Consider the following 12,792-nt stretch of genomic DNA (forward strand, 5'->3'; position numbering starts at 1 on the left):
AAATGTCACCCACAACCCCAACTGAGATGGCACAAACCTGGTACTCCTCAAAATTCTGCAGACCCATCTCCAAATACTTGTAGAACTCTTGCATGTACTTCCCAAACTCGGGCCCAGTAGCATAGGCCAGCGCACCAATAGCGAGCATAGCCTCTTCATGAACAGTAGAACTACGGCAAGCAAACACATTAAGGAACAATACCATGATCTGGTCAGCTGCCTGGAGTATGATGGGCTTGGTTTCATCAGCACTGCTTAGTTTTTGAATAATAACCTGAAGCACTCCACAAAGAGAGGCTTGTAGATCTCCTTGCTTTTCCCTGTCATCAGATGACACAATTTGAAGATTTGAAGTCTGTTCTAGCTTAGACATTATAACAGGTAAAAGTTCAACGATCATCTGAGATGTCTCTGCAAGGTTTGAGCACCTAACAACCTCATTTAAGGTTTCATATGCAGAAGACCTGAGTTTGGAATCACTGCTATCTGTTCGATCAGCAGTGGTAATAAGATTGGTTATGATATCTCGAAGGAAAGGTGTGAGCAGAGAGGAGCTTGTCCCAGCATCCTCGTACCCCTGAGCAATATAATAAATAGCTCCACAAACCTTCTCGGCCACATGTGGTGCATCTTTTATACTATCCAACAGGGTCCCCAAAATTCTCTGGAGGTTAGCAACGGTAATCACAGAGAAACCAGTAGCTGGTGAGTGCAATAACTCAAAGATACGGCTAAGTGTCCAAGCGGTTGTATCTTTCACATGGCCGTTTGCATCCTTCATTGCATTGAGCAGAAAATCTAAGCCAGCATTTACCATAGGAGAAAGCTTTTCAGTACTTGGTCCTTCGAGGATTGAGCCAAATGCATATGTGGCTGCCTCACGAGCTCGCCACTCAGTCTTCGAAATGTTAGCCTCAACAAATGGCATTACCAGAGGCACAACAGCATCCCCAACAGTCCTAGCAACAAGACAGAGACATGTCCCACCAGCCATGGCTAGATTCCATGTTCCATCATCTTGGTCCTGATCCTCATCCTGCTTAAGCAATGTTTCTAGCAGCATAGGAACTAAAGTTGGAAGAGCCTTCTCAGTGAAGTGAGAGTGTGGAGCACTTGAATCCCCATTCTCAGGGACCTCATAGTCTTGAAGCTCCATTTCTTCATCACAGATGGAACTCCAAAACTCAACTGCCTGTAGGGCAACAGCCTCCTCATCTCCTTTGACTGCATTGGATGTAAGCTCAAAGATCCTTTGCATATAAGGTTCAAGCACTTCATAGTATGTTGATACAATAGAAACAAGACACTCAAAAGCAGCCTGTCTAATCTCTGTTTCTTTTGCCAATGCTGCATCACAAATCACCTTCATAATATAGCTCCTCTCCATCTCATTCTCAAAGTTGGTCTGTGCAAAATCAAGGGCATTGTACAAAGCCCTGGTTGCAGCAAGCCGGACCTCGGGATTTTGCTCAGTGACATTCATGCCTTGGACAACAGCAGTGAGAATAGCATTTACTTCATCTTGCACAAGATCATGGTGTGATATCTCCTCACACACATAGCCAAGTGTTTCCAGTGTTGCCTGTTTCAGGGATGCAGGTATATCTGGTTGAGTCATATTGCCAAGTAATAATCCAATAAGTTCTGGCCATTCCTTTCGGGGAATTTCAATCGAAGCTATCTTAGCAATTACTTGGGCAGCAGTATGACATGCGTCACTTACAGAAGATCCAAGAGTGTTTAGGATAAAGCTTTTTATCTGGGATTTAATAGAAATGTCTATCGACACCCATTGTTGAATGAGATTTTCCTTCCTTGCAATTTCTTTAGCATCCAAGGAGTTCTTAAGGACAATACCGGCAAGTCTACGAGACTCAGTTGGTTTTCCATCATTCGAGAGCTCAACAGATAATGACAAAAGAAATCCAGGTAAATTTTGGTCCCTGAACTGACCAAGAGAACTCTCTGCCTCTGTTCGAATTTTAGCATCTGGTGATTGAGCAGCCAATAGATACTGGGTGATCTCAAGGGCCATTTTCCCTACAGCTGAAAGAAATACTACATGAAGCATTAAGGTTGTCTACTTGGAAATAAGCATCTTCATCCCAGAGGTCAAACAAAAATTTGTGAAGAATGAAAAACAGTTGACAAAACGAACAATGCTACTTCCAGCCAAAAAATATGATCGAATTAAAGATTTCATCCTCAACCATAAAAACAATTTGGATAAAAATCCAAAATCAATCGTCAAATGAACATCAGAGAGTCCCATTTAAGCATAAGCAGAGCTCTAGCTATTAAACTATATCTTCAAAATGCATCATCATCAATCCACAATTTATCCTAAAATAGATTTGAGAAAAATACAGAATATACACTCGGTCAATCATAAAAATCAAAGTCCCGAGCAAAAGACTAATTAATTTCGAAAGAAAAGCACGCTAGTATTAAACCCTAGACCATCAAAACAACAAATTCTAATTAAATTCTAATAAAACTAAAAAAAATAAAAAAAAATACTCTCCATAAATCTGAGATAAAATAGACAGAAAAATTACCTCAAATGAAAGCCGCAAAATCAAAATAACTTCGACTTCAATTGCAGTAGCTAGGGTTTTTCCCTCTCCCGTCTTTCTCAAGCTGCTGCTTGAATCGAATTCCAGTACGAATTCTTCGAGTGAATACCGATTCCCTTCGTATCTATTTGTTATAGATAAATATATACAGAAATCTGTATGAATATATCTGGAGCGTGAGAGAAGAGAGACTGATTTCGAATAGATAGAATAAGCGGGAGGAGAGCGCTTAATGAACAATGGCGGACAAAATCCAACGGGCAGTTGTGCCTGGGCTGCCCGGATGGCCAACCTTTTAAAAACCCTAGCCCTTTTTAAAATTTCGCACGTGTGGGTTCTTTTCCGTTGAGCCGGGTCCCTGTATACATGGGGCTCACTTAAGGCCTGTTTGTTTGATGTAATTTTTTTAATGAAAAGTGATTTATTTTTTTAAATTTTTTTTGGGAGAAAACATGGTAAAAAGTAAGAAAAAATATAAGTTTATGTACAAAAAATATTTTATTTAGAATGTATAATTAAAAATGAGTTTGACAAAAAATAATGGGAAAATTACGTAAAACCAGGCATTTCAAAATTACAATTCAAAAATCAAATAATAAGTTTGTTTAATCACAAATCAGGTACCCATCTTATACATTCAAATTTCAAACCCTAAAATTTTCATCTTCACACCATATTCTCTCCTTACTCTCTCCACACCTCACGCACGTCGTCCATTACCGGAGACCACCGCGAGTGATTGCTTCCCCAATCTTGTCTCACTCCTCTCTCTCAAACACACACAGTCACATATCTTATCTTCTTCCTAATTTCTCTTCTCTCAAGAGTAGCGGCGCTGCCACTGGAAGAGGATCTTCGGCGTAGCGATGTTACCATGGATCGTTTACGCAACGACACCACCACAGGGTATCGTGAGTAGTAGCTGTGTGAGCTGCAGATCTCCTCACTTACTTTTTTGTTTTCAACTTTTGAGTGGTGGTGATTAATTGTTCGGTGGTAGATGTGTACAGTGCGGTGGTGGTGTTAGGTGTGCGGTGCAGCAGTGATATGCTATGGTGTCACGGTGGTGGTGCGGTGGAGGTAGAGGTGTAGGTGTGCGATCAGTGGGTGTGACCGTGGTTTGCTGCTGGCAGTGTGAGTGGGGTTAACCGATTTTCGTGTTGTGATAGGGATGGCTTTGGCAGTGGTGTTGCAATGGTGGTGGTGGTGGTGTGGTAGTGGGGGTAGTTATGATGCTGGTGGTGGTTTGTCGGCCAATGTTGTTGTGAACAGCGATGGTGTTTGATGGTGTCGTGCAGGGTGATGGTTTTTGTTGGTATAAATGGTGGTTGTGGTGGTGGTGAAGTGGTGATGACGTCGCAATGATGGCATTTGTAGGGTGTTGGTGGTTTTGTATCTGTTTTGTTTGTGATGAGGTGGTGCTAGTTGCGGTATTTGAGATGACGGGGCTGCTAGAGATGGTGGTGGTGGTTTTGGCAGCGGCGATTTTGACAGCGATGTGGCTGTTGATAGTCGTGAGATGGTGGTGACAGATAATTTGATTATTTGTGACCAAAAAATTCGCGTATGTGACCAACCATTTTGTTATCCGCGACCATATATTTAGTGTAACCTAAAAATTTAAAAATTTGTAACCAAGTAATTTGGACTTTGAAATAATCTGTGACCTGTAAATTTTTTTTTTGTAACCTCGAAATAAATTGTGACTTATAAAATTTTTGATTTGTGACCTCGAAATAATCAGTTACCAATTAATTTGATGATATGTGACCAGTAAATAAATCTGTAACCTATAATCATAAATTTGTGACTTAATTATATTTAATTAATAAATATTTTCAATTAATTATATAGATTCTTGAATTTTGAATTTTTAAACTATGTACTTGATTTGTGAATTGATATAAACAATACACCGGAATTACGATTTTTTCCCAAAAATAATTTTTAAAGAATTTTCATAGACTTAGGCGTTATTTGATTCCCATTTTTTTTCAAAGTACATTTTTTTTACTCTTTTCAACAATATATACTTTAATAAAATAATATTATAAGTAAATTTAAAACTTTTTCTTATTTTTAACTATACATTCTCCATCAAATCACTATACCAAAATGCATTTTTTGCAAAAAAAAAATGGATATCAGACGGGCTCTTAATTCAATTCTAATTTAATTTTTCATCCAAATTATATTTTAAATAAATCAAAAGAAGTAACAAAAAAATCCCATGTAGTTAAACTATAAAAAATGAAGTCTACTCAAAACCCTTGTTACTTTTGTCGAAAGTTTTTTTAATTGACCTTCAAATTTCTTATGCAAGTCGGATTTATCAAAAAAGGATAAAGATGCTTAGACAGAACTATCCAAACAAGGCGCCTAATTGATGCCCTCCTATTGGAAGGGGTGGTAGAGTGCCTTGGACGTCCAGCATAACCCATAAAAAAATAAAATTGTCATAGAAGAAGTCTCATAACTTATCTAGTGTGCTTCATTAACATCTTTTAAGGGGAAAATATTTTTTATTTATAAGTAGATCCCGTTTGTCGCATTACATTGCGGTGGTGATATATCATTGCTGAAGAGACGCCGATGCTTAAAATCGTAAAAGAACAATGGATAAACCCGTTACCATGCCATTAGCTTAGCTAAGAATGCACACAAAATCTACATAACAATAACCCCTGTATTAATATTTATAGAGCTGTACCACTTAATGATAAATGCCACTTTAAGAACTGATTCCCAAAATTCTGTACTTCAATTACTCTGTTTTGGCTTTGGACGCCATTGAGAGTTCATTACTCTCACAGATTTTCCCTGCACTGGACTTTTAACACCGCACAGTTTCGGCTTCAATCCCCACCGGAATAATGTTCCGAGCCCACAGCCCTTTGGGGAAGGGTACGCTCGCCTGACGCTAACAGCTCGAGAGACACTAGGATAAGTAGCTACTTTGTTGTGTACAACTGATGCAGCAGCCAATGCTTGAGCATCTGGTAGAAACCTCTGAATTATGAAATTAGGCTCCTCCACCTCCACCGCCGAATTTCTATCAATTGACATTCCAACATTGTCCTCTGGTTTATCTTTATCTTCTTCTATTGAATCTGCCAATGAAAAAATGTCAATGGCGTCCGAGAAGCAATCTTTTTTGCGATAATCTTGGTTGTCATAATCATCATCAACATCGCCATCGCAGCCATCGTCATAACTGGTGGTTTCTTGTGGTGGCTGCCACCTGCCCGGCGGTAATTTCGGCGGTGGCACATCAATATCATCACCTGTCTCCATGTCCTTGGGCTTTCCGGGGATTCGTTCCCAAGAAAACGGCACTCCATTGTGTGTCTCCCGGGACTCGTTTTCAAGATTTGCTGGCAACATGACACGGAAGGGACGCCTTGTTGATATAAGTGGGGCATTGAAATCCAGCTTTCTTGGGCAATTCCTCAGCATGACTTGTTTTTTATATTCCTCCATGTAATAACAATTGCAAGTGGTTGTGAGAAAACTTAAGATTGGAGTGGATGATTGTGGATAAAGTTCACAAAGGTAGTTGAACAATAGCTGGAAATATGAGGGATCTCGTGTAGTCAATTAAAAGGTACTTTTAAAGCTCACAGGTGTTCGACAGATGAACCATTTTCATGGCAACCATTGTCAAAGCAGCGTTGTGTCCGGCGTTTATGTGTAAATACAATTTTCATTTACTGAGAACTGAATTTTTTTTACGTGGAGGTGGATATAGGGTCAGTTCAGCTTAATCCACGCGACCTTAACGCTACATCCCTTGACCACACTAGTTTTGTGTCACTTAAGTTCTCACAATAGAGGTTAAGAAATGAAAACGTTGTAGCAATTTCAATACTTTCCTATATTTACAAGGTGTACTCAACTGAAATTCTAATAAATTTTAAAAGTTTCTTTTAAACTCAGTTGTCTCCAATTGAGGTTTTAATGAAAAATCCATTAAAACTTAGTTGTTCTCAATTGAAATTTTAATTAATTCCAATGAAATTCTTTAAAATTTAGGTATCGCCAATAACTCTTGAATTTGTAAGAATTTCATTAATAAAAGGATTTTAAAATATCTGGATACATTTCAAATATAATAATACATATAATGAACTCTTTTGAAATTTCATCATTTTTAATGAGATTCTTATGAATTTTGTGGAAATCTATTCACGTCCATGAAATTCATTAGAACTTATAATATTTTAAAATGCATCAAAGACATCCTTTTAATTGATTTTTACTTGTTCTCAATTGAAATTTTAATTAATTCCAATGAAATTCTTTAAAATTTAGGTATCGCCAATAACTCTTGAATTTGTAAGAATTTCATTAATAAAAGGATTTTAAAATATCTGGATACATTTCAAATATAATAATACATATAATGAACTCTTTTGAAATTTCATCATTTTTAATGAGATTCTTATGAATTTTGTGGAAATCTATTCACGTCCATGAAATTCATTAGAACTTATAATATTTTAAAATGCATCAAAGACATCCTTTTAATTGATTTTTACACATTTTAGCGGATTTCTAATTTATTTTGAAATAGTGTGCAACTTTTGGCTAAAATGTACCATTTGAAAGATTGCAATAATATAGCAGTGCGTGACTTGCTTTATGTCTCGTATTTCGAAATAGTCGTGTAATTTCCACCTAACACATCGTTCGATTTATGAAATCAAGTTATTTTGAAATAGTCGTGTAATTTCCACCTAACACATCGTTCGATTTACGAAGTCAAGTTAATTTGGTGTGAAATGGAAATGGTCTCGTAGCAAAAAGAATTCAGACATACATAGATGAATGCAAGACCAAATCCAAATTTCATTTTATTAAGGGTCTATTCAATGATCAAGCATTTCACACAAAAAAGAGATGAAATATAATGAATCAATAAAAATGTTAAATATTGTATTTTTGTTTATTTAATGGCATCGTATATCTTATATAGCAGTTAGGGCCAACAAATTCTATTGCTGAATGATAAATAATAATGCTGATTCCCATTTGCTTTCAATACAACATATAACTAAAGGCGAGCGTGCTAGGTATTTTTGTCCAGCCCAGTTGGGTGCATGTCTACTTGCATTGGGGTAGGGCCTGGAAGGCCTCCTTTTAGTGATATAACCATACAAGTGATCAAGTCATCATTGATGATTATTGACAATATTGTTGTTGATAATCATTGATATGGGTACATTGTTAAGAACTAATAATATTAGTATCTATAATTTCATCAAAATCATCAACAAATATTATCTTTAAAACCACCGACAAATATACTGTCAAAAATCATAGACAGAATTCTTGTGGGACCTTTTGTGCTAATTACCCTTCATTTTAATTATAATATTATTTATTATTAAAAAAATTAATTATCATCTAATTTTTGTATAAAAATATTTTAAATTTAACTTTTGGAAATGGAACTTAAAAAGTAGGATTTTGTGTAATTTTTACTTCTTTGATCCCACCAACTTGCCTGTTGTAGGCTCGTGTGTTGCCAATGTTTTATATTGGGCCAACGGCTATTTCATTTAGGAATATTATACAGATAGAGAATTTGGAAAAAAATCATAATTACCTTTCCTTAAGATTACATCTACAGAAATATCAATATATATATATATATATTGATATTTCTGTAGATGTAATCTTAAGGAAAGGTAATTATGATTTTTTTCCAAATTCTCTATCTGTATAATATTCCTAAATGAAATAGCCGTTGGCCCAATATAAAACATTGGCAACACACGAGCCTACAACAGGCAAGTTGGTGGGATCAAAGAAGTAAAAATTACACTAAACCCTACTTTTTAAGTTCCATTTCCAAAAGTTAAATTTAAAATATTTTTATACAAAAATTAGATGATAATTAATTTTTTTAATAATAAATAATATTATAATTAAAATGAAGGGTAATTAGCACAAAAGGTCCCAACCTTTTAATGTTATTGTGCAAAACGTCCATACCTTTCATTTTTTGACATTTTCACCCCTGCCTTTCATATTTCATGGCGCAAAGAGTCATTTTCATCCATTTTTCAATAAAATGACGATTTTATCCTCCTATTCAAATAAAACAAAAAGAAAAGATGTATTACTAACTACAACCATAATCCTTAAGTTTTTAAAAAATTACGAAGAAATCATAAATTCTCCACTACCACCACTTTCCCAACCTACCAAGCTGTCGCCTATAGATCTACATAGCACTACTTTTCAATCACCATGACCACTGGACTCCACCACCACCAACCTCGCCTCACTCCCCCATTGTCCTTCCACCCACGAATTTGAAAGATCGAAGTACTTAGGATCCATAAATTTTTGTTAGACAGCTCTCTTCGTGCATCGTGCCCGTACAGAGTTTTGGACCAGAAATTGAAATGGTTGAGGGGATAATTCGTTCAATTAGATTTATACCCATTGTCATTTGAGTTAGTTGATGGTTCGATTGATGCCAATTTGGAGATTTAGTGTTGTGGAATGCATGAATCGAAGGAAAAGACTCTGGCAAAAAGGACGTCGCCACTGTCGAAAGTTCTAGAATTACAACAAAATGATTCGAGGCAGTTCTGATTGATATGAGACCATGTATGTGTTCGTTGAGGCGAGGAATAATCGTCAGTGGTGGTGCACGATCGTGGGTGGCGCAGAAAGTGGGATTACCGAGAAGGGTTTTATACGGCAGTTTGGTATTTTAGGCTGTAAATGTGGTTGTTTCGAATATATTGGTGACCAATACTATAGAGGAGGATGTTGGGAAAAGTAAGACAAGGCTGCTGGTGGCGGAGTCCGATGGATGTTGTGGTCAGAAGGTGGTGCTATGTGAATTTATAGGTGGCAACTTGGTGGGGTTGTGAAAGTAGTGGTAGTGGAGAATTTAGGATTTATCTGTAATATTTTGAAAATTTTGGATTATGATTGCAATTTGTTTATTTCTCTTTCTTTTCTTTTTGTTTTATTTCAATATGAGGGTAAAATCATCAATTTATTGAAAAAATTGATGAAAATAACCTTTTGCGCAATGAAATATGAAATGTAGGGGTAGAAATGCAAAAAAAAAAGAAAAAAAGAAAAAAAAAGAAAGGTGGAGACGTTTTGCACAATAACATTGGGACCTTTTGTGCTAATTATCCTTAAAATTAATATATTTTTGGGAGTAGTAAAGTAAATGTTACACATAAAGAGCCTATTGGAATATTTTAAAAAAAATTTATGTACAATGAAACGATATGCACTACTATTATTGGCATATCCAATAAATAAGCAATCTATCGTTTAGGGATCAATTTTCACTTGTTTAGATTTAGGTATTTCCCCCCCCCCCCCCCCCCCCCCCCCCCCACACTCTCTTTCTTTTTTCTCCCTCTCTCTCTCTCTCTCTCTCTCTCTCTCTCTATATATATATATATATATATATATATATAAGGGAGATCATTACCACTGCTTTTCTTTCACAAACACCAAAAGGGCCACCATTGCTGCAACGACGACATTGCTACAATGGTGTGAACGATGTTGCGGTGGCATCGCCCACGCTACTGCAACAAAGAGGCTGTTGCACACCATTTTAGTGCCATGATGATGCTACTATAGTTGGCGCAGCTACCTCTGCACACTACATTACTAGTCGTTACACGCTTTGTAGAGGAGGTCCACCATCTATTACTTCCACTCTAGTCGGTGCTGCTCCTAGTTCCTCTCTTAGCTTAGCCGCTTTGATTCCATCGGAGAACCATCGGTGCTGCATCATTCGATGTCGATGATGATGCTAATGGTTTTACTTTTGATTTTGGATATGTCGACGATGATGCTGGTGATTCAACCGGAAAACCAACGATTTCCTATTGATTTTAGATATGTGGTTTGGTTGTGGAGGTGATGATGTTGGCGGTAATGGTTAGGAAAGGTGGTGCTAGTAAGGTGCTGGTGGTGGGGTGGTGATAGTAATTGTGACATGGCACAATGTTCGGTTGGTGCCAATGGTAAGATAGGAATGAAAATGGGTGAAATACAATTTTTTGTGATCAACTATTTGGGTGATTGTATCAATAAAATGGCACCGAGGTGTATGTTGTGTTGACCTATGGTTGACTTCATACTCAATATTTTGATTATAACAAATAAGATTGATATTATTTCTAACACTTTATTTTGAGTGATGATAGTTCAATGTTAAAATCTATCAAGCAACATATATTCAACTTGAAATAAAGATCAAATTGGAAGTTGCTTGTGCATTCAAGTCAAATCCTTTGAGACGAGAGCTTAAAAGATAAATGCCAAGAAAAGTCAAGCATTGAAGATCAATGACAAAAAAGATAAAGATCAAAAGTTCAAGAGTCAAACATGGAAGAAACTTCGGAGGAAGATCTAAGACTTGATTTCTTAGGTAGAATGTAAAGGTACTAACACTTTGATATTTGACAATGAATGGTTAAGCTCAAAATCCTTCTATGCATTGAAAACAATTTTTGTGCATTAAAAGTAATTCCAATGCAGTGTTTTGATCAAATATAAAAATGACTTTTAAAAGTAATACTTGGACTTTAAAAAATATTTTTATCATGAAAAATTAGTTAAACATATTTTCCAAAGGTTCACGTACTTCAAAACTTTCAAATCGGAACAAATGGGGTCAAAATGTAAAAACACAAAGCTGTCGGGGCGGTCGACCAGACACCCTCTAACGTTCCAAAATTTGACCGTTCTAACTTCTGATTTTGCTGTACAAACGGCTATATTGATCTTTCAGACAAAAGGCGGTCGACCGGATTAGTCTTCCGCCAATACAGATTTTTTCTCGCTTTTGAACTCTATAAATATCCTCACTCTTTTCATTCTTAAAGAGATTTCCAAGTGAATCAAAGTGAGATATTTTTGTTTTAATAACTCTTTGAGCCTTCATTTGCGTTCATTTCATTTGTTTCATCATATCAAAAATTTTAATTGATTTAAACTCATTAATCATCATTCTCATCAAAGTTTTCGATCTTTCTTTGTGTTTAACTTATTTATATCATTCTTAAAAGAGTGGTATATTCTTGAAAAAGGTATTTGCACTTACATTGCATAAATCTTTCTACTTCTTCATATTGAAAAACTTTGATTGTTGAATCAAATTCCTTGAATAATTTCCTTCATCAAAGTTTTTCATATCTCTTTGTGCTTAACTTATTTATATAAATTTTCAAAGAGAGATATATTCTTGAAGAAGTTCTTTGCACTTATATTGCATAAACTTTTCAATTTCTTCATATTGAAAACTTTGATTGATTGAATCAAATTTGTAAAATTATCATATTCATCAAAGTTTCTCATTTCTCTCTTAGTACTTGATTTATTATAATCATTCATTAAAAGAGAGATATTTTTTGGGAAGATTATTTGAATTTACATTGCATTTAATTCTTCTTCATCTTCTCATTAAGATACTTTGATTGGTTGAACTTAATTTTTTCATCAAAAAATTTCATCTAACACTTGAGCTATCATTTGTTACTATTCATTGAAGTGTTAGCCTCTCTTAGTACTTAATTTATTTTGTATTATTTATCAAGAGAGAATTTGATTGTAAAATAACTTTGATAAAGTGTGGTCGTGTTGAAGTCTCGAAAAACTCAACATTGTGTAAGGATTGGTGCTCCTTGTTGTAAGTCACTGTGTGGGTCATATTGAGGTCCCGTAAAGCTCAATAGTGTGGGTCGTGTTGAGGTCTTGGAAAGCTCAACGTTGTAAAGGATCGGTGCTTCTTGTTTGTAAGTTACCAAAAGCTTTGTAGAAAGTTGGATTGCACCATAAGTCAATCAATATAGTGAAAAAGGCCTTGTTCGTGTTGGAGAGCTTGGTAATGGGGGACGTAGATCATTGCATTGGATCGAACCTCCACAACATATCGTTTGGCTTCTATTCCCTTTTACTTATAGTTTTTACATTTGTTTATTATCCAAATCATTATATTGTTCTTTGCTTGTTATCATGTTTTTGGCTATCTGATTAATTGATTCATTTACTTTTGTATTGGTTTAAATCTAGAATTAATTTTTGAAAAAGCTTATATAACCAATTCACCCCCCTCTTGGTTAGCTATCCTTGGATTTTCAATTGGTATCAGAGCAAGGTGCTAACTTTGAAATTAAAGATTTAACAATCTTGAGTAATGTCTAACCACATTTTTCAAAATATT

The 12,792-nt window shown here is 35.8% G+C and overlaps 2 protein-coding genes across 2 annotated transcripts; both read right to left on the reverse strand.

Annotated features, from left to right (window-relative positions):
* Nucleotides 1-4: 4 nt before the first annotated feature.
* Nucleotides 5-2,851, reverse strand: LOC111406712 (importin subunit beta-1-like; the record flags this gene model as incomplete). The annotated part of the gene is made up of 2 exons (XM_023036092.1): nt 2,559-2,851; nt 5-2,046 (listed from the first exon to the last, which is right to left on the reverse strand). A coding segment is annotated over exon 2 (2,031 nt), but the record flags the coding sequence as incomplete, so codon positions are not given.
* A 2,392-nt stretch (nt 2,852-5,243) lies between these two features.
* Nucleotides 5,244-6,056, reverse strand: LOC111406713. The gene is made up of 2 exons (XM_023036094.1): nt 5,345-6,056; nt 5,244-5,260 (listed from the first exon to the last, which is right to left on the reverse strand). The coding sequence occupies exons 1-2, from the start codon at nt 6,054-6,056 to the stop codon at nt 5,244-5,246; spliced, it is 729 nt and encodes a 242-aa protein (XP_022891862.1).
* Nucleotides 6,057-12,792: the final 6,736 nt, after the last annotated feature.

Source organism: Olea europaea, chromosome 12 (assembly GCF_002742605.1).
Source record: "Olea europaea var. sylvestris chromosome 12, O_europaea_v1, whole genome shotgun sequence".
Taxonomy (NCBI): domain Eukaryota; kingdom Viridiplantae; phylum Streptophyta; class Magnoliopsida; order Lamiales; family Oleaceae; genus Olea; species Olea europaea.